The sequence below is a fragment of the Eublepharis macularius genome, chromosome 11 (assembly GCF_028583425.1).
Source record: "Eublepharis macularius isolate TG4126 chromosome 11, MPM_Emac_v1.0, whole genome shotgun sequence".
NCBI classification, from domain to species: Eukaryota; Metazoa; Chordata; class Lepidosauria; order Squamata; family Eublepharidae; genus Eublepharis; species Eublepharis macularius.
In genome coordinates this window covers 85,027,414-85,047,811 of record NC_072800.1, presented here as the reverse complement: position 1 = coordinate 85,047,811, position 20,398 = coordinate 85,027,414, and the positions used below count along the sequence as shown (strand labels likewise).

Genomic DNA, 20,398 nt, shown 5'->3' with positions numbered 1-20,398 from the left:
CTTGCAGGAGAAAAAGGCTGCGCCTGGCCCTCTCCCCTCCTCTGACCGGGCGCCGACTTCGAGCCACCCCCAGCGGGGCAGGCGAGCCGGGAGAGAGCGGCGGCCGCGGCTCTGCCTCCTCCCCCGAGGCGAGCCCTTTTCCGCCGCGCCGCCTGAGGCGCTTACCTGCTGAGTGCTGAAGTCGAAGCCCAAGTAGTAGGCCTCGGAAGGCGCGGCCATGGCGGCGGGGAGAGAGGGAAGGCAGCCGAGCCGGCCTCTTCCTCCTCCTCAGGCGCCGCGGCCCAGCTCGCCCCTCGCCCGCGCTCCCTGCCCGCCTCCCTCCCTCAGCGACGGGTAATCATCACCCAAGCCCGGCCGGCTATTAACCCAGCGGCGCCCCAGAAGGCCTCAGGGCCGCCGGCCTTGTCGCGCCTCGGGCCTTTTGCTGAGGCAACGAAGCCTTCTGGAGGCAGAACTGACAGGCTTCTGCGGGCCTCATGCCGCTCCGACCCGGCGTCGGCTGCTGGCGGCGCTTGAAAGCCTCGATAGAGTCCACTATAAACTTTCCTGGACTGGAGAGCCCGCTTTTTAATTATAAAGAATCCAGTCGTACCTTTAAAACTTTATTGTGGCATAGGCTTTCGAGAACCACAGCTCTCTTTGTCAGATGCAGCTGACAAAGAGAGCTGTGGTTCTCGAAAGCTTATGTCACAATAAAGTTGGTTAGTCTTAAAGGGGCTACAGGGCTCGTTACTCTTTTGCAACTACAGACTAACATGGCTAACTCCTCTGGATCTATGACCGCCTTTTAATTTAAATTTAATAGTCTTTCAGGGGCTGCTAGAACCCAACTGCAACACATCTGCCCCTGTAGAATCAGGCTTTATTCAGTATATTACATTTTTATCCCATCATTTCAAGAGGAAGGTGTTTATGATTTCTTTCCATTTTTATCTCTGTGAGAAAAATGTAATTGATTTATTGGACTTTTAACCAGCCCTCCCCACAAACGGGCTCAGGGCGGGTAACAACATCAAATCCCCATACAATAAAAGATAAAAGCATACAAAATATATAATAAAATACATCAAATATTGTAAATACAGGTTAAAACTAATTCCACAGTGCGACAGTATTACACAAAATTATATGCCTCTGGGTTTCTCTTCAGGAGGAAGGCATTCAGGGTTTCCATTTTTATCTCAGTGACAAAGGTGTGCTTACTACATGGTTTCATAGTATTTATTGTATAGCGCCAAAGGCCATTACAATTAGGACAAAGAAGGAACTCAAGCAAACTACAAAATAACATTAAAGTAAAAGCACATAGAAATACATTAAAAACACAAAACGCTTATAAATACAAGGGAGGGTTAGAAATTTTTTATTACATGTATCTGACAGGTAGTCTACAAAGGTTTATGCTGGAATAAAATCTTGGGCAAAACTGTTACCTGTTTTTTTTTCCTGTGAGGAAGGTTAGACCAAGTGGTGACCGGCCCAAATTTACTCCCAGTTTCGGAGGAGGGATTTGAACCCCAGACTAACCACAACACTGCCTGAACTAGCCAAAAACCCACAGTGCAGAGGAGAATTATGTAATCCTGGAGGATTATTAGAATAAAATTACTATAGAGAAGTAGCATACAGAGCAGCTTGCTAATTTGGTAAAAAAAATTTAAAACTGATTACAAAAAAGGCTAAGCCAGTGAGGCAACGTTAAAAATCACTTAGAATACGCATAAGGTAGTTAATGCCAGTTAATATCAATTAGCTTTAAATGCTCAATCAAATAGAACAGATGCCAACTGGCTGTAAGAAAAATAATAATTGTACTTGCCAAATTTGCCTGTGCAAAAAGTTTATTTACTTACTTCATCTAATACTACACCTTTCTCCCTAATTAGGGCCACCAGATCCCTATACATGGTACTTACCTCATGTCGCTTGCATGGTCATTCTTCACACACACACACACATGCCCCAGCACTTGTGCGATAGTGTTGCTTCTGGAAGTAACAACAATACAGCAGTTGCGAGAGTGCGCCTGAGTTCTGTGCGGGGCCAATTTGTGGGAACGCTCCCATGGCCGGCACAACAATGTCACTTCTGGAAGTGACACTGCTACGCCTTCCCCGGGAGCGCATGCGTCGCGCATGTTCTCAGGGTGCCTGCCAGTGGTGGGTGACCTCTGGGAGGCTTGCCACCTTCCACTGATCACTGGCAGATTGGCGGGCAAGGGAGCAAATCCCTGGGAGTTTGCCCACCACTGGCGCGCACCTGGGAACCCTATCCGCAATGGGGACTTAACGCAACTTACATTGTTTTCCTCTCCTCCGTTGTATTCTCACAGCCACCCTGTGAAGCGGGTTAGGCTGAGAGTATGTGACTGGGCCGAGGACACCCAGTCAGCTTCTATGGCGCAGTGGAGGTTTAGACTTGGGTCTCCCAGATCATAATCCAACATTCCAGCCACTGAATTCACTGGTTCCACAACTGGGGTGCCAACACTGAAAAGGCCTTGTTTCTGGCAGCCATTATTACAATATTTTTATACTGTTATATAATAGGTCGTATTGCTTTCCAAAAACCATGCCATGACTGAAGTGAGATTTGGATCAAGCACTTCCTGGCTCTCAGATGGCCCCCTTTCTGGCAACCTGGATTCATGCCACAGTAACATCAGGATTAGACTATTGTAATGCATTCCCCTCAAAGTCCCCTCCCCTCCAGCTGGTACAGAACACTGCAGCTCATTTACTTTCAGCAGCTAGAAGGAGCATGCATATCACCAGGGCTTTTTTTCTGGGCAAAGAGGTGGTGGAACTCAGTGGTGGAACTCAAGACCGCACAATGATGTCACTTTGGGTCAGCTGGAGCAAGGGGGGAGTTTTTTAAAGTTTAAATTGCCCTCAGCAAAAATGGTCACATGGCCGGTGGCCCCGCCCCCTGATCTCCAGACAGAGGGGAGTTTAGATTGCCCTCTGTGCTGCTCGACAGCGCGGAGGGCAATCTAAACTCCCCTCTGTCTGGAGATCAGGGGGTGGGGCCACTGGCCATGGGACCATTTTTAAGAGGTGCTGGAACTCCGTTCCACCGCGTTCCCGCTGAAAAAAAGCCCTGCATATCACTCCCAGTCCGTATAGTCACTCCATGGGCTACCCATCAGTTACTGAGCTCAATTCAAGGTCATGACTATCATATTCAAAGCCCTTCGTGGCCTTGGCCCCTCATATCTCCCTATGTTCCACCACTGTTGCTTCGATCATCTAAACGGAGCCTTCTACAGATACTACCCTCCAGTTGGGCTAAATCAACAGCTACCCCTACACGCACTTTCTCTGTCCTAGCCCCTGCCTTATGGAATGGCCTGCTGTCAGCCTCCTGGCTTTCCACAAACTATGCAAAACTGAATTATTCAAGAGAGATTTCTACTCAGATTACAGGGCTGTGCCATAAGAAAGAGCTCAGAGAGCTGGTAAGAGACAGGGATTATAGACTATGCTATTTGGTACCGTCCAGTGAAGTAGATATGCTCCAACCGGGTTTCCACATTGCTACAGAGGTCACGTTAATTAGTTACGCTTTGTTTCAGAAAGGTTTCATCTCTGTATTTTAGCTTCTTTTTTCAAATTTTCTGCTACTGTATTCTATTGTGTCTGTTCATCGAAAGTCCTAACTGTGGATCATATTGTATTTTGTTCAGTGAATGTCCTAACCGTTGGTTGTGGTCTATTCACGTCCGTTGCGCGATCTGCCTTGGGTCTCAGTGGAAGAAGAAGAAAGAAAGAAAGAAAGAAAGAAAGAAAGAAAGAAAGAAAGAAAGAAAGAAAGAAAGAAAGAAAGAAAGAAAGAAAGAAAGAAAGAAAGAAAGAAAGAAAGAAAGTCAGCTGCTATTCTACAATTGCTTTCCCCCCCCACCGCACTGAAGGCTCTTGTCACAGAAAAATTCAACTGGTGCTGCTTCCCCCCCCCCCACTTTATGTAGTGTTGCTGTGGTAGAAGAACTTTGCTTGTGTGTTGCATGGAGTGAAAGGAGCAGAGAAGAAAAGAAACCGCCCAGGGAACCACTCTGATGACCCCACACACAGGATTTTCTATACATTTTCTTGCCACGGTGATATACTATCTTTAAAAGCTGTACTTTAAGCAAATGAGCAGAGGGTTCGGGGTCTCCCAGGATGGTAGCTCCGTGCTACGGGCCCTCAGAGTTTGACCGTAGCGTCCTTTTTCTCAAAGATAAGTTTTCAGTAGTATTATATTGTGATTTAGATAACAATATAGCTAAAGGTTGGTTTAGAATAACAACAGAGTGACTGGTGTTTTCATTACAAACGTGAGTCTTATCAAACTCCACTTGAAAATTAATGTTGACTTTTTGATTAGAAATGATCCAGTACAAACTTGGGCCTTTTCAATTTGCTCTTTGATGATGATTACAACAGCAGTTCCATTAACCTAGGCCGATTCCACACTACCTTAGCTCCCGCTTTTCTTGTGCAATGATTGCTCTATCTGTTATTGCGCGTTCTTTGTTCGTTTGTCCACATCACCCTTTGAATAGCGCTTCTCCTGCACAATCCGTTGATCACATCCCCTTTCAAAAAGACGCGTAAAGGGGTAGGAAAAACCCGAACGGCCCCGCGGTTTTTTTTTTTTAAGGACAAATTGACGCTATATCGACATGTAATCATCTTGAATCAACGATGGTAGAAGGTACCGATGAATGCGAACTTCACAGCCTGCTTGCCGGGTGAAATCAGCATGGGATGGGTGATCGGTCACGATGACCCGCAGCAGCATCCCAGGGCAGAGCTTCATTTTGTCTTTGGAAACTTGACAGCTATGCCTAGCTCGGCGGCACAGTCCGTGTCGTCCATCTCAAGAGCCATGACTGCAGTGTCACGAGGATTACTAAACATTACTAAATTTAATAAACATATTAAACTGTTCCTCTGATATTTGAGGTCTGTCCGCTAGATTGAAATGAAAGTAATATGATGAGATGTCGACATATCGACACGGTACTTTTTTATTTTTTAAAAAAAGGGTGGGAACAAAGGCAGGGCAGGGAATTGCTCCTTAATTTGGAGGCGGGTCAAGAGAGGCTAGGAAATCAACGGAGGGCGGTTATTCGTCACAAGATAACCCGCAATGAAAGTGCAATCGGCTGTGGCGACGCCATGCCGATTTAATGACGGCTTCGGAGACGACACGTGTGAACAGATTAAGGAATGGCGCTGCGGAAGCGAAAAACTGCCGCGAGAACGAAGGTAGTATGGATTCGGCCCTACTCAAAGATCTCAGAATATCAAAAATGCACGGTTCTGACTTTAAAAAGTGTATTTTTGTAAGTTGGAGGACAGCTGCAGAACAGTTGTAAGAGTTGCTACTCAGGCTAAGGGTAAGGTTTTGTTGAATTTTGGTGAAGATGTTTTACCCCTTGTGGACAAAAGCCCTTGTGGTTTCTGGAGTTACCTTTCTATGGGCTGCAGAGGGGAGGGTCGGGTTCTGGAGTGGAATGTGATTGGAGGGAGAGCGAGTCAGGGGGAGTCGGAAGTTGACAGTTGGAGCCTGGAGAGTTGAGGGAGAGATGGCTCTGAGAGCTAAGCTACAAGTGACGCCTGACACAGGTTGGACACTTGTCAGCTTCCCTCAAGTTTTGATGGGAAATGTAGGCATCCTGGTCTTGCAGCTGTTATGGAGAGCCAAGCTGTAAAACCAGGACGCCTACGTTTCCCATCAAAACTTGAGGGAAGCTGACAAGTGTCCAACCTGTGTCAGGTGTCACGTAGCTTGGCTCTGAGGGGAGAGGTAGATCTAGTGTAACCCCAGGTATCAAAGGATCGGGCCTGCCCTACACAACATCTAATTAGGGCATGAGGGAGATAGAATAGGGGTTTCTGTTTAGGTTTTATTAGTCCTTCTGTTCACTGTTTATTTACCTGTGTATAGTTAGCAGTTCAATAAATGAGTTTTGGAATTGATGACGGAGGAAAGCTCTTCTGTTCCACATAGTCCCCCAACTGCTTGGGCCCACTAGCAGAGGAGGGGGGTTAGGAGGCTGTCCCGCCTAACCAGGACCCCATACAGGGACAGTGGTGGCAGCGAATGCCTGGAGACAGGGAAGGGAGACAGCCCCTTCAGGTGCCTGGCCAGAGGCAAAAAGGGAGGGGTAGGCAGAGCGGGGTCTACCAGTGGGAAGAAAGTCCCCGTTCCACCACACCCCTTTCGAGCTATTTTGTGCAATGGATGCAATAGAAGGAGGGTTAGATGACACACAGTCCAAAATTGTGTGCACATTAACAAAAGCAAGCATTAATAAACTCATGTTGGGGTTCCTTGGAAGATTAACCTGTTCACATTTGAAATCAGAAGTGTATAATTTGGATACCCACCCCTACCCCAAATCACAAGAATCTCTCACAGTTTCTCTTGGCTCTTCCAACAGACAAGCACCTTAGAAAAAGTAAAAGGCTACTGCTTTAATGTTTAGACAAATAAATAGTTCAGAAGAAAGAGCATTTGTACTCCTCTGTAAAGAGCTCTTCTTTCTTCACTTTAATTCCTCCAGCAGAGCCAATTTACACTTTTAGAAGACTCTGGTAGATTTCTTCCTGGACTGCAACCTCTTCAGACTTCAGGAAGAGGATTTGTGCATTTGAATACTCCTGCATATCAGTAACTGTTTGCATTCATAAGGGGTATATTCCCATTCAGACATTATTCATCTAATGGAGAAGCCTTCAGTGTGACCTGCACAGGAATAAAAGACATTGGTTAAACTGAAATTACTGTTTGTAGCCAATGAGCAAAATAAAGACATTTCCCTTCTTTTATATCCAGTAGTCAAGGGCTGGCCCTGAAATAACAACAGCTTGACATGGGTTGTATTGAGAGTGCTCAGCTTAAGGGATTTTTAGATCATCCTTATCCTAGAATCTAACTTCTTCAAATAGCGACAAAAGTTTTTTGAAAATCTCCCTATCATGTGAGATTCTGCTCAGATAAGACTTCTCATTGCTGCCGATTCGGTTTCGTTTTCCCGGCCATGTCGGACGCTCCTCTCTGCAGGTCCGGGGGGAACCGTCTGAGCAGCCTGACCGGGCGGTTGACCCGTGAGGGTTAACCCCCAGGACTCCCAGTGAGGGAGCCTGGATCCGGGGCGCCGTGGGAAGAACCCCCTGGAAGTAATGCAGGGGGTAAATTGCCCGCTTGCTCCAACGGAGGCCGGAAGACTTGCGCAGCACCTCGTGTGCTGCCGGGCCATGGAGAACGGCAATAAGCAGATTTAAGGTGAAGACCTGTAAGTAAGCGAATCCCTTCTGATTTTTAAGCGTATGTGAAGGATCGGTGGGAGTTGAAGCTAAAAAGGCGCAGACTTCTTCCCCTGCACCGAGTTTCGGAACTTAGTTGGCGCCCCCCCCCTAAGATGGCGACGAGAAAGCAGAGCCCAGCAATGAGTAAATCGGTGATGGCGACGTTACAGGGGAAGGGGGAAACTTTGGAAGAGATGGTGAGACGAGCAGTCTTCGATGCTGTGCAGCCCTTTGTAGCAAAACTGAATGAAATGGGGCAAAAGCTTGATTCAGTGGAGAGCGAAGTGAAAGCCATTAAAGAAACAGCGACCGGAGCAGAGCAGTCTGCGCACGAGAACGCAGTACTCATAAAAGCAACAAGTAAGGAAGTGAACTTTTGGAGAATCAATTAATAGGATTACAAGTGGACCGTGCCCAAACGGTATTGCGTCTTCAAAATGTAAAAGAAGAGCAAAGTGAAAATTTAAAAGATTTGGTGTCTGGACTTTTGACGTCATTCGCAAAGGCAACTAAAGAAGAGTTAAAAAGTGATATTTTGGAAGTCCGGCGGACATCTTCAAAGTATGTAATGAAGCGTCAGCTGCCTCGTGAGATTATTATTGATTTTTCATCTAAGAAGACTCGGGACACCATCTTAGACAATTCGTATAATGTGGACTTGGATTATTTGGGCAATAAGGTTAAAATATTGAAGGATGTTCCATTTTTGGCTCGTAAAAGAAGATTCAAGTATAAAGGACTTGTGGCTTTCTTGAGGAAATGTGATGTAAAATATAAATGGCTGTTTCCAGAAGGCGTCTGGTTCAGATATAAGGATCAAACTTACAAGATCACATCGGACGCGCAGTTGACAGACTTTTTGTTCAACCATCAGGAGTTTCAGCAAGAAGAAAGTTCGAAGTCTGAAGGGGAAAGTGGGGGGGGGGGGAGGAAAGAGCGGGCGCAGCTGCTCCAGCTGCGCAGAGAGAATTGAGACCGAGACGCAAGGGGGGGGGGGGGGAAGAAGTCCTGATCCTGAATATAATCTGTATTGTATAAAACCTACCAATCTGATAGCATATTAGAAAGTTAACTTTTAAGAAAAATTGCAGCATGAAGGGAATACAAGACATGTAGTGTAGTGTTTGTTGTTTGTATGTTGCTTTTCCCTTTTCCCAGTCCTCCCTTCCCCTTTCCCCCCCCTCCCCTTTATACTTTTGTAGTCTTTTGTAGTTTTTTATGTTAGATATTAAAAAATAATAAAAAAACTTTCTCATTGCTGCCATATGTTCCACATTTTCTTTATTGTAAAATGAATGAAGCCCCAACGATGTTCTGGGAATAATTCTCAGCAATTAACTATGACTAGGGAGAAATCATTGCTAAACTGCAATAATCCGCCCCCCCACCCCATTGAAACATGCATGTGGACAAAGAAGTTACACTCAAGTGTGACTGTTCATTTTGCTTTATTTTTCTGTCATTCTCTTTAACATGCAGGGAACGCGAAATAGCAATAAAAGTCTTAATGTGGGGTGGGGGGAACCCAAACAAATTAGTTACCAGCCAATTTGCCACAATAATAAAACCTTATAAAATGAAAGGGAGGAGGAAAATTAATCATAGGCAAACTGAAACAAGGCCAATGCAATGCTTAACAGTGTCGCTTTAAACACAACAATTGCTACAGAAACCAGCACTGCCAAGGCCTTGGTGCCGTTGATTGTGCTAGATGTGCGTTTTGTGTTTCTTTGTGGCTTTTGGCGAGAGTCCAGATGTTTGGCCTTAAGTCAACACCAGTTCCAGTTGAACAGTTCTTGACATTAAGTCTGCATTCAGAGGTTCAGGACACACTGGATGTGTTTAAAGAAAAGTTGGCATGCAATCGAATCCAGCAGCTCAGCACCAGGTACAGAGCGGGGCCCGATCGGTGCAAGAGAGCCTCACTTCTGACTCGTTCAGATGTGACCAACATCCTTCTCTTGGGGCAAGCATAATGAGGGAAATGCCTTGTTTCTGCCTGATTCTGTCTTTCTTGTGGGAACAGATGGTAAAGGCTTATAAATATATGAGTGGTATTTTCTTGGTGACTCATCCATCAACCCAGCGAAGCTCAGATTGTTCCGGGCAGCCGACCAAGATGGACGTAAGTTTACTTGAAGAACAGTACGGCTGCCTCACACAGAAGCAAAAGCTGCAGACCCACATTATTGTGTTTAAAACAGGTACGTTTTCCAAACAGACTTTGAAATCTGGGGCACGTAAAACTCTTTCCAAACTTCATTAATCTGAACCGGTGTTAAGCAACAGGAACTGAAAAGCAGTTATAACCGAAAACAAAGTGTAAAGTACTGCATATCACTGTTTGCATTTTGAACGGTTAACAAATAAACCAGAAAGCCGAATGGTTTTTTAAAAAACTTTTACGCTTGTGGGGGGTGAATGTCTTTTAAAATAAACATGCTCTGTAAAGTATGTAATAAATTCTGAGTCTTGCTATAGCGTGCTCCCATTCCAATCCGGAGAAAATTAATCCCCGTCATTTCAGCAGGTGTGTCTGGTTTTCTCTGGATCAAGGCTATTAGGTATAGAGAATTACTGTTTTGGTTCCAGAAAGCAAGACACACAAAGAAAATAAAATTGTATAGTTCACAAATCAATGTATATTGGTTTTAAAAATTACATTTTCAGTGAACAGAAGGTTGGGGTTGTCACAGAACACGTTCTTAAGGATGCAAACCGTAGCCTATTTACTGGGGAGTAAGCCCATTTTTACCCAGCAGAATATACTTACTACATTTTGATTCCACTTTTCTTCTGTGGAACTCAAGGCGGCTTAAATAGGGTTCCTAGAAATTCTCCCAACCAGACTAAGACCTGCTTCACTGCCACATGTACCTTCATACCATATGTTGGGACTCCTTTCCAGATAAACGTCTCCGGGGATGGTTAGAAGCTGTACTCTAGTCTACTCTACAGCAACCTTCTTGCAGTTCAAGCAGGTCCAGATCTGGCAGTATGTGCTTGGATAGGGAGAACTCCTGGAAATCCTATGCATGCCCATGTTGAGATCCACGATGGAAGTAAAGAATGATATTAATACAAGAAATAAAAATGAATTGGAGGGCTGTACGCCTGTTCCTTTTCACCCACTGTAGTAGATTCTTAAGAGCTTATTTCACTTACTTGCATTTCTTTTGGCAAATCTTCATTTTCTTAGGGTACCACAGTTCTAGAGTTTATTGATAGTTCTTCTGAACGTGGTACCTAAATATATTGCTAACATTTTGCTGTTCCTAAATTTTCCTTATGTTTGTTCTACTCTATGGCCGTTTCCACACGTCTTATCTGCCTGCGGAACATCGCGAGAAAGACCCGGAAGAGAGTCTTCTCGCGCGAAATCGCACCAGGAAGACGCTGTTATCGGGGAGCTTTGCGTGAAATCGTGCAAAACTCCCGGGTATCAGCGTCTTCCTGGTGTGATTTTGTGCAAGATTTTGGGTCTTTCGCACGATTTTGGGTCTTTCGCACGATTTTGGGTCTTTCGCACGATGTTCCGCAGGCAGGGAAGACGTGTGGAAACGGCCTATGTTTGTTTATTATCTAAAAATTGACTAAAATGTGTTTTGTTTTTTAAGGAAGAGCTGTTTTAATAACTTAGTTTCTGTGTGGGGTTTACCCTGAAGTTTTCCTATGAAAGGCATCCGCATAAAAACTAGCCATGCTAGACTCCAAATTTTAATATATAACTAGGAAAGAATGCATTGTTTTCGACTCCTGGTTATCAAACTATGTCATCATGAGCCTCCCTAGCCAACTTGGTTAGCCTTGTAGGCCTAAGAAAAAAACAGATCAAAGAAAAGAGAGGAAATAGAATCTGTGAAAGTTCATCATATAATATAAAGCCCTCTGAGAAGAATCCCTACAGAGGTCAAAGGAAGAACCTAAATGTTCTTCGACCTTTATAGGCCTGGGATTCACTTTTAACGCTCAGGTACTACCGTGGGACCCACTGAGCTGCAACCACATAAAAGGAAGTTGTGTGACATCAGATTTATGGAACAGGAAGAGGAGGAGCCAGAGTAGCAACCCAATCAGTGGGGTTGTGGGTGGGGGGTCCACACTGGAATTACATCAAGTATTGAAGACCAATGGGCATGGGGGGGACCAAGGTGTGGGAAGACAGAGAGAAAGAGAATTCATGCACACAAACACACATAAGGGTGAGTTTATCAATAGAGACTCCTTCCACTTCTGTCCCTACCAGCGTGCAGATTATCTGGATTATGTGGGGAAGAAGTGTTAAGGCACTGAAGCTGCAATCCTAAAAACATTTTCCTGGGATTAAGTGCCATTGAATAAAATGGAATTTATAATTGAATGGAAGACCTTCCCCAAAAGACCAGGGTTTAAGAGGCAGGCAGTGACAAACTACCTCTGATAGTCACTTGCCATGAAACCCTCCTCTGGGGACACCGTAAATAAGCTATGACTTGACAGCACTTTCCACCTCCACCACTTTTGAGTAAACCTGCTTAGCTACACATGAAAAAGTCTCTGGTTCACATGTAACCTCTCCCATGAGCCCTGGAAGTTGGTCCTTTGCAAATCTCTCTCAGTCCTGCCTCTTTCAATCAAAAAGATGATGAAAAATATAATTTCTGTGAATAAAGTATTATATGAATGTTAAGAATTATTATTATACTAGCAACAAAGCCCGTTGTGGGGAAAAATACAACGGGCTCTAGAAAGGACGGGGGAGGAAGGCAGGCATTGTCTGCTCCTCTGTGCCTGATCCTGACCTGGTGAAGGCGGGGGGTGGACATTACCACCTACTCTGCTCCTGATCCCGACTGGGTGAAGGGGGCGGGCATTGTGTCCTGTTCCGTGCCTGATCCCAGCTGGGTGAAGGGGAGATGGGCATTGCCACCTGCTCTGCTCTTTATCCCAGTCTGGAGAAGGTGGGGGGAGCAGGCGTTGCCACCTGTTCTGTCCTTATCCCAGTTGGGTGACGGCAAGGGGTGGGCATTGCCACCTGCTCTGCTCTTTATCCCAGTCTGGAGAAGGTGGGGGGAGCAGGCGTTGCCACCTGTTCTGTCCTTATCCCAGTTGGGTGACAGCAAGGGGTGGGCATTGCCACCTGCTCCACATCTGATCCCGACCAAGTGAAGGGGGGGGCATTGCCACCTGCTCTGCTCCTGATCTTGGCCAACTGAAGGCTGGGGGCAGATATTGCCACCTGCTCCACTCCTGATCCCAGCCTGGTGAAGGTGAGGGGTGGGCATTGCCACCTGCTCCGCTCCTGATCCTGGCCTGGGTTTTCCGCTGCGGCAGCACCCTCTGGAGGTGCACCAGGGTAGGAGGAGAGTTGTCTGGAAGACGCTTACCCTTTTATATAGTAAGATTTTTCACCTCAATGTCTGCTGAGAGAGCATACTTAACTGGCAAGTATGCATGTGATAAGAGTAGCACAAGTGATGGAGAACTGCCAGATATTAAGGAAGCAGCGTGGGAGCTGATGCCAAAGAACCAGTTCTCTGGGTCAGCAATCAAGCCACAATGGAAATATTATCTAAAATGAGCCGGAGACTTTTAAATTCATTCCCTGTCAAAAACAATGCCTCTTGTCCATCATTTTATAACAGTGTGGCTAAGTATTGTAGAGTATTCCTCCTGGGGCATTTCAGCTGGAACCTTACCAAGACCAAGTATGAGAATTCCTGCTGTGAATATCTGCAGATACGCTGTTTCTTTAGAATTACAACATTGTTTTTAGATCCAGAGGAGCTATTCAGATCTTTTTTACTGTTCCCTTCCATACTTTCCATGTTATTTATTAAAATATTTATGCCCCACCTTTTCCCCATGGCTCAGAGTGGCTTATAAATCCAGATCTGCCTGTGCAGGAAAGTTCAGAGCCCCTGAGGCTGCCCCAGTTGATTGGGGCTGTCCAGTCAAAGGCACGAAAGAAAACTCGTAATAACCTTTCGGGTGCACATAAAAATCACACCTCAAGGCTTGTCTTACAAGCCACCCTATGCATCTTTGGGGAAAGTGGAACATAAATCTAATAAAATAAAATACTAAATAAATAAGTCTCCATCTCAGTTCCAGTTTTGATGCAGGTAGACATGAGTCCAAAAATCCAAGCGAGATAACAGCAGATGGGATGTCATCACGGGGAGGAAAGAGAGCGAGGCAGAAGAAATATAGAGGGGGCAAGCGGAACTAACTCAAGGCCTGTGGTGGAAAATTCAAATGGCACATATGCACCTCCTTTCAATAATTCACATGGAATACAATCCAGTGGGTTACATTCCTACACAATGCTTATTAAAACGAGTTAGGGTTGACCTTACTTTACCAGCAGGTGGGGGAAGAGAGCAGTAACCTTTCTCGGCATGTTTGCACACGCACGAAACATTTGGGGACCAAAAAGGCCTGCTGCAAAGCGCAGGCGCGCTCTCAGGGCAGCTTGATGATGCCACTTCCTGGAAGTGACGTCATCGTGCCACCTCAGGAACGCACCCGGAAAGCCCATTCCCCTGCCTTCCCCCCCCCTCACCAGCCAGGTGAGTGGTGGTGAGGGGCAGAGGATCAGAATGGGGGATCTTCCGTTCCCACTGGGGGACCTGGCAGCCCTAAAATGAATGAAAGTGTACTCTTGCACAGGTCTCCTTCACATTAGAGAGGCATGTGTGAAGAATGTCTTTATGTTAATAGTTAAAATATTTATATTCCACTTTTCCTTGTGGCTCAAAGTGGCTTACAAATCACAATATAAAAACAACAATACTTAAAACACACAAAATAAAACACAAACTATTTCCAGCTCCAACATTCCCCTGTGAGTAAGATCTCCCAGTCTGCCACCCGTAATGGCTGTCCAAATTTGCTTTCTTTCTGACATTGCCACATGGTAGGGCCAGTTGAAGGTGAGAGAAGTGGGAAAGAGAGGGGAAGGAACAGAGGGAAAGTATGTCTCCATTTTCTTAATGTCCAGATAATAGAGTGATGTGAAGAGACAACCAGTAAGTTTTACCATAATGCTTCAGCAAATATAATTTCATATTGCAGCCAAACAGGATTATTAAAAAAGGCTTTATCAACTAGATCTGATTTATTGTTTTGTTTGACCAGCTGGCTCTAGACTTCCTTTTCAATTTCTTTTTAATAAAAAAAAAGTTGTGAGCACAATATCGAGAAAGTAACAATAGCCTACTTGGGTGCAATATGGTTATTACATTCTGTGGCAGATGCCTGCCTGCCAAGGAAGAAATGTGTTTACTCCTTCTGGAATTAGACCTAGAAAATGAGGCTAACCAAACAGATAAAATTGAAAGTTGGCAAATTATTGTGAGAAAGGTTAAAGAAGAAAGAGGCTTGAAAGGAGTGATTTATATGAAGCGCTTTTTATACTTAAGCCATACTTCTGCTTGCAATTGCACAGATATTGAAGCAGTTCGAGGCAGCCTAGATAGGATTTGGAAATGAAACTATGTCAGCCTGCAAATGCGAAAGGAGGTAAAACCAGCACATATACAGTATCAGTTCCCATAAGAGCACTACAAAGCTTCCTATACTAAGTTATTTTGCAATAGCTGCTGTTTAATGATCAGTTTATGGGACAGGTGAGATCTGAACTGGGGGGGGGGGTCTTTCTATTGCATGGTTTATGTGCTCAATGCTAGAAAACATTTCTGCTTCTATGCGGGCTCTCCTTTTTTGCCACTGCTGATCACAGAGAGCGTTCAGGCAGGAAATATATGCATACTTCAAAATTTTCAGCCAGGCAGTGTATTCCCCTTGCCCCAGATCTCAAAGAGAAGCAGGGTTTTTCAAAGCATGTACACAAGGTCATGCTCTGCCTGCTCTGTTTCTATCACCTGTGGTTTCTCCTGATTTGCTCTGATGTTTCAAGAACCCGCCTTCTCCCATCTTTCTTAAAACCAGGGCTCATTTCAAGGGGGAACGCACAGGAATGCAGTTCCGGCAGTTCCCCAAAGAGGTCACATGTCAGGTGGCCCTGCCCATCTGACTCTCGGCCATTTTGGGCCTGTTTCGGCCTGGATTGGCGCCGAAATGGCCCAGATCGGACCTCTGATGGGTGGTAGATCACTCTCCCGTTCATCAGAGGCCCAATCCTGACCATTTTGGGCGCCTTTTCAGCCATTTTCAGCCCCTTTTTGCCATTTTGGGCCCAATTTTGGCCCTGAATGGCCAGGATTGGGTCCAAAACCTCCAGAATGGGTGATGTCAGGGGGTGTGGCATATGCAAATAAGTTATACTAATGACACACTTCCAGTGATGGCAAAAGGCGTGGCATATGCTAATGAGTTATGCTAATGAATTATGCTAATGAGTTCTTCAAGCTCTTTTTCTACGAAATGACCCCTGCTTAAAACAACCCCCTTTCCACCATAGGGCTTTAAAAATGGTAGTAGGTATATAAGTAAAACATATTGCAGTGCTATGCCTATAACCCATTTTTTAAAATAACACCCTGCGATAGCACGGGAAGGGGGGCAGCAGGGGGAAGATAAGGAGGAAAGAATTAAGAATGAGTTCACAGTGGGGAATTGTCCCTGTGTGGATGCAACCTAATGAGCAAAATTCTGATATGTATTCAATGGGGCAACTTATATTTTTGGGATGCATAAAACTTTCCCCCTTTTCTTTCCCCAGTGTGTCTCGTCAGGTCGATATGGCTGCCGGTTTCCAAAACTTAAGCTTCTTCTTTTTAATATTTTAGCACCTTGATAGCCAGGAAATAGACATTGTCCTATTAAACGCACATTGTTGCTATTCAGAATAACACAGAAACAAGCTTTGTCTTCACAGGTGAGCGTCAGGCGGTTCCTGGGGAATCTATGGTCAGCACCGTTATAATAAACAAAAAGATGAAGAAAGCTAAAGCATTTAAAGAACACATTCCCATCAGGGAAGTCAGCCTTGGCTTGCCCTGTAACGGCAATGTACAAGAGAGTTCACCGTGGCGTATCCATCTGGGGATCCATCGTCTTGTACAAGAAGAGCACCCCAAATCTCCTTACGAGGCTATCCAAAATAAGAATGAACAGCTCAATGCTAACGGTGAAACACCGTCGCAGGAGAAAAATGCAATCTCAAGTGAAGAATTATTAACAGGTACTGAACACTCCGTTGAGTCACTCGATGAACAGGGGAATTCAAGCCCTGCGGAAAAGACAGAGAGTTCCATTTGGGCCAGCTGCACAGATCGACCTTTGAAGCCAATAACTTCGCCAGTGTGGACACGCTCAGAAATCTCAGCCTGCAAACTGGCCCCAGCAGCATCTAGTAAGCTACCCTACTACCCTTTCCCCCAGAAAAAAACACCCAGGATTTCTGAAGCTGCAAGAAGACTTGGATTATATGTTTCACAGTGAGAACATTTGAAAAAAAAGGAAGGGGGAGCTAAGAGTCAGTTCACAGTCTAGGGTTGCTGACTGGGGAGATTTGAAGGTGGGGTTATGGGAGAGGAGAGAGACCTCAGCAAAGAGTATACCATAGAGTTGACCTCCAGAGCAGCCATTTTCTCCAGGGGAACTGATCTCTGTGGTCTGGAGATCAGTTGTAATCCAGGCCCCTCCTGGAGGTGTAACGAGCTTTTGCCTGTGTCTGAAACTAAGCTTCTGCTTAACCAAAAGAAAGATGTATCTTTCTCTTGGAAAGCTTTTAGCAATTCGTTCTCAGACCTGTTAAACAGCTACGTTCTTTGAACAACCTGTTTATCAGTACATTTATTTATATATAGGGTTCAATATTGCTTTGCAACTCCTTATCAAACACACAGACACCTGTTTAGAGTTTATTTCACTTTATTGAAAATACACCCTGGTTTTTTAATGAAGCAAGTAATTAAAATAAAAATGGTTATTAATATAAATCCTATAAAACAGAACACAGACAGGCGATAAGAAATAAGTTTGCTAACATTTCCTAATAAATACCAAGTTTAACATAATCAAAGTTTCTATGTAATGCATAGGTAAAGATAAATTCTCACCTAAATTCTCTTAAGAGATTTCTTCCATTGGAGCTTTGACATTCTATCTGAATTTGCATTTTTATAAGTTATCATATCTAAGTCAAATATCTAAGAGCTTTTCACGTGATAGCACAAACAAACATTAAGTGGTCTGATGCTTCATTGAATATTCATAGTTTCTATTGTACAACCTTCCAATTAGTAAAAAATGACGTTAAACTTGCAAAACAAAACTATAAATCTCTGAAAAATGTCAGAAAAAGTTAAGTTGAGAGATCACTATTGGTTGAATCTCTGACAGAGGCACATTAATCTTGATAGAGTCCACTATTTTAATTAACTGTCAAAAGATTAAAGCATACCTGTTAGAATTACCTAACACACAGAAAAAAACACACAGACGGTTCATGAAAAGTTTGAAAGTTCATTTAGAATACAAGTACATGGCCTAGTATTGCTCAGTATTGATTATTGTCATGTGCTTTTATCTATATTTATCTATATCTATCGAGCGGGTTGGGACCGGCATATCTTCGGGACCGCCTCTCCCTGTACGTTCCCCGGAGATCGCTTCGATCAGGGAATAAATATTTACTTGTGGTCCCCGGCCCTAAGGAAGCCCGCCTTGCTTCAACCAGGGCCAGGGCCTTTTCAGTCCTGGCCCCAGCCTGGTGGAACGCTCTGTCAATGGAAACCCGGGCCCAGCGGGACATATTATCGTTCTGCCGGGCCTGTAAGATAGAGCTGTTCCGCCAGGCATTCGGTGATTGAAGTGGGCGGTGCCATGTCGGCCTCCCACCTTTGGGGTGGTGGAGGGTTCTCCCCACCACTGCACTTTGTTAATTTGTTTTATTATTTGTATATTGATTTTAGTTCTTGTTTTTATCGATTTTAACTGTTCACCGCCCAGAGCCCCTGGGGATGGGTGGTATATAAATTGAAAAAATAAATAAATAAAAATAAATACTGGTGCAACTGAGGTTGTCAACTCTAGTTCACAAAGGCAGATTCCACCACCACTACCACCCCATGTGCACAACGGATGTTCCTGCTATGTCTCTGGCTGTAGGGAAACAACAGAACTTTTGCAACCACTAAATTAGTATACATCCCAACATTTTTGCAAATGGGTATGTGTGACCAATGACTGCAGCTCTTTTTCTGTATTTAGGAGAGAAAGGGCTTTCACTCATCCAGCTTGAAAAAGAAAGAAAGAAAGCACGCACAATAAGGTGGGCCGTGCCTGCACTCCTTGGCTTGGTCCCTGTTGTCCCAAAGGACTGAGGGTGGGGGAGAGATTTGGATTCCCTCAAGAAAATTTTCCTTGTTAGAAAGCAGCCTGTGGAATTCTGCGCTATGGCCTGTGTTGCTTGTTAGAATGAACTTGTCCTGAAGTAGTGGAAACTAATTGTGTGAACTAGCTCTAATGATTTGCCAAACACTTTGTCGAGGAGTAATTGAGTAAAATCTGTTTGGACTATTCAGCATCCATATTAAAACAAATACAGTTTGTAATTTCATTGCACACAAGTTTTAACTATACAAGAGTTTATAATTTCATATGACTATCAATATCATGGATTGTTTTTGCTATCTGCTGTTGAAAACAATATTTGTCTAGCTGTGCCTGGTCGAACGAAAGCAGGCAGTTACTGCATTCCTAGACTCATATAAGCAAACTCCAAATAATCCTTTGAAAAATTGCTTTTCTGTCCTTTCCAGACATATGTAATTATTAAAATGTAATATTTTTCAATTGTATTTTTCTACAAACTACTGATTTTTAGGAACGCAAATTCTGTTCCATCGTCTTATGCTTCAAAGCAATGAGAACAGCATTTCCAAAAGCTGTTGATGACTGAACTGGACTAAATTTTGGGTTACACCATTTAATTAACTGTCTGAATTGGCAATATGTGGTACCAGTTTTAGAACACTATTAACAAAGATGATTAGCTCATACAAATTATTTATGACTTTCCCCGCCTATGTGCTTTGTAAAAAATTACATTCAATGACACTTGGTTTATTGTAGTTTCCAAGAATGAATGTAGCACTTATTTAAATATATTCCTCCTATGGTTTTCCACATTATTTTCTCAGAAGCAAGTCAAAAGGTACATTTGAGGTTTTTGCGTGTGTATGTTAATAAAATGATGACAATATAAAATGATTTTTTTTAATCCATGAAAACATTGCTATTTTAGGGGGAAGGTATGTTAGAAAGAGCCCTGTGGCGCAGAGTGGTAAGCGGCAGTACTGCAGCCCAAGGTCTGCTCACGACCTGAGTTCGATCCTGGCAGAAGCCAGGTTCAATTAGTCGGCTCAAGGTAGACTCAGCCTTCCATCCTTCCGAGGTCAGTAAAATGAGTACCCTGGGGGTAAAGTGTAGATGACTGGGGAAGGCAATGGCAAACCACCCCATAAAAAGTCTGCCAAAAAAACGTTGATGTTCCCCCATGGGTCAGTAATGACTTGGTGCTTGCGCAGAGGACTACCTTTATGTTAGAAATATAGAACAATGTTGCATCCAAAGTGATGCCTTTTTATTAGACTGTTTCCTTGTTTCTTGTGGGAGATTTTTTTTTTGTGCATTGTCTGCTACTGAAAGCCAGTGCTGATCTTATGTTTTGAAAGAGTTTTCTTTTGTTTTTCAGTGTATAAATTAACATCTGAAGTCGGGCCATAAGGAAGATCATAGTGGCTAATTCTGTAAGAAGAAGACAATACATTTTGTAGTTTTTCTCATCACAGCAGTAGCTGGTGTAATCTTACGTTGTGTTCCCACTTGAGATGTTACACTGTTAATGGGTAGATGTACAGGTTAGAAGGCATCTGCACCAGTTTGAGATCTGCAAAATATCCTTAGGCACTAAGAATCTCTGTACACAAGACATCTTACACAGGATGCTCGAGTGTAGGGAGATGCAATGTTAGCCAGGAAGCATAGTTTTAAAAGACAGAGGCAGCGGAGATCGCTCCTCAGAGGGTTTATTAATTTCATCTTTGTCTTCCCTAAAGGGGGGTGAAATTGACAGATCCTTTGGTGAGGAGAAGATGAAATTAACAAATCCTCTGAGGAGCCATTTCTACTAGTCTGTCTCAGGGCTG

The 20,398-nt window shown here is 44.1% G+C and overlaps 2 protein-coding genes across 3 annotated transcripts in view; one reads left to right on the top strand and one right to left on the bottom strand.

Moving 5' to 3' along the window:
• XYLB (xylulokinase) overlaps positions 1–410 on the bottom strand; it is a 135,259-nt gene extending 134,849 nt beyond the window's left edge. The window contains exon 1 of the mRNA XM_054991993.1: positions 166–410. Within this exon, the coding sequence (XP_054847968.1) occupies positions 166–219 (54 nt within the window). The 5' untranslated portion in view covers positions 220–410. The remainder of the gene's footprint in view (positions 1–165) is intronic.
• Positions 411–9,111: 8,701 nt separating this feature from the next.
• C11H9orf152 (chromosome 11 C9orf152 homolog) lies at positions 9,112–19,440 on the top strand. 2 transcript variants are annotated; one of them, XM_054990750.1, is made up of 3 exons: positions 9,112–9,186; positions 9,325–9,502; positions 16,120–19,440. In XM_054990750.1, exons 1-3 carry the CDS (start codon positions 9,157–9,159, stop codon positions 16,683–16,685), a joined length of 774 nt encoding a protein of 257 aa, XP_054846725.1. In that variant the 5' UTR covers positions 9,112–9,156; the 3' UTR covers positions 16,686–19,440. The 2 variants fall into 2 exon arrangements, with proteins under 2 accessions (XP_054846725.1, XP_054846726.1); XM_054990751.1 differs by having other exon boundaries at positions 9,120–9,502.
• The last annotated feature ends 958 nt before the right edge of the window (positions 19,441–20,398 follow it).

Coding starts and splice junctions, on each gene's coding strand:
- C11H9orf152 (XM_054990751.1), top strand. CDS start 9,157: ATGCAATCGAATCCAGCAGCTCAGCACCAGGTACAGAGCGGGGCCCGA. Junction 9,503..16,119: donor CATTATTGTGTTTAAAACAG/GTACGTTTTCCA, acceptor TTGTCTTCACAG/GTGAGCGTCAGGCGGTTCCT.